This window comes from Notolabrus celidotus, chromosome 17 (assembly GCF_009762535.1).
Source record: "Notolabrus celidotus isolate fNotCel1 chromosome 17, fNotCel1.pri, whole genome shotgun sequence".
In the NCBI taxonomy this organism is placed as follows: Eukaryota; Metazoa; Chordata; class Actinopteri; order Labriformes; family Labridae; genus Notolabrus; species Notolabrus celidotus.
Genome location: NC_048288.1, coordinates 2,235,854 through 2,241,989, shown reverse-complemented (window position 1 = coordinate 2,241,989; position 6,136 = coordinate 2,235,854). Strand labels below are relative to the sequence as shown.

Genomic DNA, 6,136 nt, shown 5'->3' with positions numbered 1-6,136 from the left:
ATGTCACATAACTTTTTACAGCTCAACCAGGAAAAAACGGACGTACTTGTCATCGGCTCAAAGGCTCAGAGAGAGAAACTGGCCTCCACACTAAATGTTCATGGACTTAATCCAAGCCAAGAAGCCAGAAACCTAGGTGTTTTATTTGATTCTGATTTTAACTTTAAACCACATGTTCGTTTTATCACCAAAACAGCCTTTTATCATTTAAAGAACATTTCTAGAGTGAGGCCATTTCTCTCTCTGAGCAACACAGAGAGACTAATGCACGCTTTTATAACCAGCAGGCTGGACTACTGCAATGCTCTCCTCTCTGGTCTTCCAAAAAACACAATTAACAAACTGCAGTTAATACAAAATGCAGCAGCTAGAGTTTTAACGAGGACCAGAAGGAGAGCACACATTACGCCTATTTTAAAATCTTTACATTGGCTGCCTGTTGCTTTTCGTATTGATTTTAAAATTATTTTACTAGTTTTTAAGGCGCTGCATGGCCTCACACCAGACTACATCTCAGAGATGCTTTTAGTATATAAACCAGGTAGGTCACTGAGATCCTCCGGCTCCTCTCTTTTAGCTGTTCCTCAGAGCAGAACTAAAACATTTGGTGACGCTGCTTTCAGCCACTACGCTCCCAAACTATGGAACAGCCTGCCGGAGGATCTGAGAGGAGCTGATGGAGATATTGAGACTTTTAAATGTAAACTAAAAACGTATTTATTCAGTCTGGCTTTTATGTAGGGTTTAACAATTTTATTACCTACCTTTTACTATAATATTGATTTAAATGTTGCTTTATTATTTTAATAATTTTAACTGTTATCTTATTCTATTTTTATGTATTTATTCATTCATTTATTTAATTGTATTTATCTACTCAGTTTTATTGATATTTTTAGCCTTGGTTTATTTTTCAACTCTTATCCTTACCTTTTAAATCTATTTATTTTAACTATTTTTATTTCTTAATTTTGATGCTTTAACTTATTTTAATTACACATATTTTATTTTGGTGTGCATTAGTCTCTATTTTATTTTATTTTTATGTTGTTCTTATTTTTAATTTGTATTTTTATTAGTTTTATTATTATCATTATTATTATCTTCCACTAAAATGTCTTAGCATTGTTTCATTTCTGCTTCTTTCTTGTTTTCAATCCCTGTAAAGCACTTTGGGTTGCATTTTATTTGTATGAAAGGTGCTATATAAATAAAGATTGATTGATTGATTGATTACTGTATTATTGTGTCCTTACTGTATTATTGTGTCCTTACTGTCTTGTTGTGTCCTTACTGTATTATTGTGTCCTTACTGTATTATTGTGTCCTCACTGTATTATTGTGTCCTCACTGTCTTGTTATGTCCTTACTGTCTTGTTATGTCCTTACTGTCTTGTTGTGTCCTTACTGTCTTGTTGTGTCCTTACTGTCTTGTAGTTAAAAGTCCTGTTGTTCCATTCACCACGTCAAATTCCTTATGTGCAAACTCACTTGGCAATAAAGCTTTCTTGAACGTTGAATCTTGAAACAACATAGACTTTAATGTATATGGTTTCATGTGACATACTTCAGTTATTTTGAGAATCGGGTCAAGGGTTTTGAAGCAGCCTCACAAAAACAGTCCGATTCCTGCTGTCCTCACACAGCCAGTCCTCTCTCAGCGAGGTGAGTGGGTTCATTCAGTTCTGCTCAAATGAAAGAATAACATCTCTAAATGTAAACTTAGTTTGAATCCTCCTCTGAGTGGTTTCATAGTAAAACCTGTAACCATGTTTCTGAGACAAACTTTAATCCTGCCTCTGACAGACTCATCATTTATGTATTTAATGTGATTTTATTTTGACTGAATTAAAACAAACTAAAGACAGCATGACTTTGAAGCAGCACTCTGAGGACATGGTTATTATAAGTCATGGTACAGAGCATGTTTCCACTGTGATAGAGAAGTAGAGATATAGAGACGTTGATTTAAAAGTTCCTCTTCTTAAAAACGTCACAGTGGTTAGGTTGATGAAGTGAACAGTTATCCACAGATCCAGGGAGCAGGTCTGTCCGTCTGTGAACATGATGATTGCTAACTTCTTCCTGAGTGTCCTTTTTGTGTCAGGTGAGCTTTTTCTCTCAGTTCATGTTGATTTCACTTGAATCATTTACATCTGGACTCCAAAGTCCATCTTTAAATCTTTTGATGTAATAATCAGTTTGTTCATTGATCTTATAGGAGCTCACACTGCTAGTCCTGAGAAGGCAGATCTGAGTATTGCAGCACCAAAGACGGTGCAGGCACTGAGTGGATCTTGTTTGCAGATCCCGTGTAACTTTGCAGCTACATCAGGTGAAGAGATTGACAGCAGTGGGAAAATCTCCGGAGTGTGGATTAAAAATGACTTCAGATTTGCCAAATATCCAGACAATGTGGTTTTCAAAAGCAGCCGAAGAATTAACAACTACACCATGAGTCTGACTGGAAACCTGAAGGAGAAAAACTGCACCACTTTGTTTTCAAATGTCCTCACAAGTTACACAGACACGTACTTCTTCAGAATAGAGAGCAGCACATTCAAAGCAACAGCTTCTTGTGATCCTCTACACATCACAGTTAAAGGTAAGAGAGTCTTTTTATACATGTTCATAATGTTGGTGCAGCTTTCTCTCTGTCAGCAAGGACCAAACTGATGAAATCAAAGATTCTCCTACAGTGAATCATACTTTTGTGTTCTATTTGCCTAATGAAGCTGATCCTGAGTCTGTTTCTAACTCACAGATTCTCCTCCGAGCCCCAGAATAGATATCCCAGCAGAAGACCTGAAGGTGGAGGAGTCTGTCACTATAACCTGCTCAGCTCTCACTCCCTGTCCACACTCTCCTCCTAAACTCACCTGGAGTCTCCAAAGAGACTCTCTCAACAACATGGAGGAAAACACAGATGGAACCTTTACAACTCAAATCCAGGAGAGCATCACTCTGTCAGAGCACCATGATGGATACAACATCACCTGTTCTGCCACATATCCTGTGAATGAAGGCAGAGATGTGAGGACAGCAGAGGAGACAAAGACTCTCAGTGTTTCATGTGAGACCTTCTTTCATTTGGATGATTTAACAGAAAACAGGAACATTTAAGTTTTAGATTTTAAAATAGGTTTACTGCATGAACCAACAATCGCACAATTCAAAGTGTGTAGCTGCAGCAGAGCCTGACCTCCGACCTTCCACAAAGGGAGGTGTCCCTGAATTAGAGCTTTATAGTGTGGAGCTGAAAACCTACAGTTTGTAAGAATGATCCCTCTTTATCTTCTTTTTCCTCATCTCTCCATCAATCTCTCCACGTGTCACATCTTCCAGACTCTCCCAGGAACACCTCAGTGTTGATCTCTCCCTCTGATCCGGTGTCAGCTGGCAGCACGGTGAACCTGACATGCTCATGCAGAGGAAACCCTCCTGTCATCCACTTTGTCTGGTACAGGATCAGTGATGGCAGGCTGGAACTGATCAAAGTGGATTCACAGGTTTATGTCCTTAAGGTGACCAGCAGTGATCGAGGGAGATCCTTCTTCTGTGGATGCAGAAATGATCGAGACATTCAACTATCAACAGGACTCCAGCTGATATTTGAAGGTGAGCAAAGACTGTCTCTGGTGTTTTAGAGGAACAAGATCTTCTCTGGAGCCGAGGGTGACTTGTTGTGTTACAGGTGATCACTCGTCTGAACCTGTTGGCCTTGAAGTGGTTTTGAAGATCCTGGGAATCCTGTTGCTTGTCAGTACACTGATCATCTTTGAGTGGTGAGACAAACTATAACATATTGATTTGCAGTACAGACAGCTGGTCTGATTGAAATGTGCTTGTGTGTCATACAATGTTAAAAAAAGAAACACGTTCTCATCCTGTTTCCTTCAGGTGGTTTCGATCAAGACGCTCCATGAAACCAGTGAAGGTAAGCTCCCAGAGAAACAGAAGGTCTGTGTGAGATGACTAAGGGCCAAATTCCACCACATCCATGTCCGGTCTGTCTGCGATCCGTCACAGCACCAGATCTGATAGGTTTCTATTCTAGTCAATGTGTTAGCGGAGCAGAGTCATGATTACTGGAGTGTGTTTTGGTGGTTGATCACTTCACCAATATTTGTCTATATAAGAACATTGACATTTAGACGTTGTGTGATGTGTTACAACAGTTCTCTAAACTCCTCTTCCTCTTATACTTCTACAGGACGCAGAGGAAGCTGACTATGTCAACACAGCGGCTGAGTTTACATCATCACAGCAGGGAGTACTGACTTCACAAGCTGCATCAGGGAGACCTATCTAACAAACCCAAATAACAATGACATGATTTGAATAAATTGTAGACTATATGTCCATTATCAGCGTTTTATAGACCATGCAGAGGCCACAGTCCATAAAGTCCTGATTATGAGTACCTCTAATACTATCTGATGTGTTTTACAAAGGAAATATAAAGTGTTAAACAAGCTGTCACTCAGTTTCCAAAGAAACTCTTCAAAGTCTTGTCACCTTTATACAGCACATTCACACTGATGTTACTTATTGGGCCATGGGGCGTTGTTTGTAAAGATTTGTACACTGAAAATAACAGCAACAATTCTCCACATTTAGCTTCAAAACCTCCTAAAAACTAATGTTAATTTTAAAAGTCACTTTTCTAACACATTTACTGTAGAGCAATGTTTGTGATCTTCTTCACTTTATTTTTGTCGGCACAAATTCAAGTTAAACTCACTGTTAAATCAAAGGGTTAAATGATGAATCAAAATGTTAAATCTAAATGTCAAATCTAACTGTTAGTTTTCAATCTAAAAGTTAAATGTTGAACATACTAAAAGTTAAATCTAAATGTTAAATTTCAATCTTAATGCTTAATGTTAAATATACTAAAAGTTAATCTAGATGTTAAATTTCAATCTTAATGCTTAATGTAATATCTCAATTTTAAATTTAAATGCTAAATTTGAATGTAAACGCTAAATGTTAAATATAAATGTTAAATATAAATATAAATGTTGAATATACTAAATGTTAAATATAAATGTTAAATGTTAAATATAAATGTTAAATATACTGAATGTTAAATCAAGAGGTTAAATGATAAATCAAAATGTTAAATCTAAATGCTGAATTTGAATCTAAATGCTTTGTTAAATATAAATGTTAAATATAAATATAAATGTTTAACCTAAATGTTAAATATACTAAATGTTAAATCTTAACTTTAAATCTAAATCTAAATCTTAAATCTTAATTCTAAATATAAATCTAAATGTTAAATTTACTAAACGTTAAATCTTAATTTTAAATATAAATGTTAAATCTTAATGTTAAATATGAATATAAATATAAATGTTAAATATAAACGTTAAATCTTAATTTTAAATATAAATGTTAAATCTTAATGTTAAATATGAATATAAATATAAATGTTAAATATAAATGTTAAATCTTAATTTTAAATCTAAATGTTAAATCCTAACGTTAAATATAAATATAAATATAAATGTTAAATCTTAATGTTAAATCTTAATTTTGAATATGAATCTAAATGTTCAATCTAAATGTTAAACATACTACATTTTAAATCTTAATATTAAATATAAATGTTAAATTTTAATGTTAAATATAAATCTAAATGTTAAATCTTAATTTTAAATATAAATCTAAATGTTAAATATGTAAGCAAATAAATAAGGGGAGAAACTCAGAGGGAGTTGTTTGTTAGAATCGTCTGTCTGATTGAATTTCATTGTAATGTTTGAATGTTTTAATGTTCCTTCTTTTTAAACTTTTATATATAATTTCTTCACAACCTCTTAAAAACACAAACTGTTTTCTGGATGATTAATAAACTATAAAGATGAATAAACTATAAACAACATTTTCCTGAGTTATGACTGATCTGTGTTTGTTTCCACTCGACCAATCATTGTTGTGTTTGCATTGTTTCATTGTGAAAGTCAGCATTTTAAAGCTCCAGAGAGGAGTTTCTATCAGGTCACACCATCAAACACATAATATTGATGTCTCTTTATGACCCATGAAAGCAGACGGGACCATCAGAGACAAGATTTATTATTCATGTGTAGTTATTTGTAATGTCTAAAACCACTGGCGGGGTAGG

At 34.8% G+C, this 6,136-nt stretch overlaps 1 protein-coding gene across 1 annotated transcript; it reads left to right on the top strand.

Annotated features, from left to right (window-relative positions):
* The first annotated feature begins 1,602 nt into the window (after positions 1-1,602).
* Positions 1,603-4,738, top strand: LOC117828773 (sialic acid-binding Ig-like lectin 13). The gene is made up of 8 exons (XM_034706084.1): positions 1,603-1,665; positions 2,000-2,107; positions 2,222-2,605; positions 2,765-3,073; positions 3,346-3,618; positions 3,695-3,785; positions 3,901-3,937; positions 4,214-4,738. Exons 2-8 carry the CDS (start codon positions 2,065-2,067, stop codon positions 4,310-4,312), a joined length of 1,236 nt encoding a protein of 411 aa, XP_034561975.1. The 5' UTR covers positions 1,603-1,665; positions 2,000-2,064; the 3' UTR covers positions 4,313-4,738.
* The last annotated feature ends 1,398 nt before the right edge of the window (positions 4,739-6,136 follow it).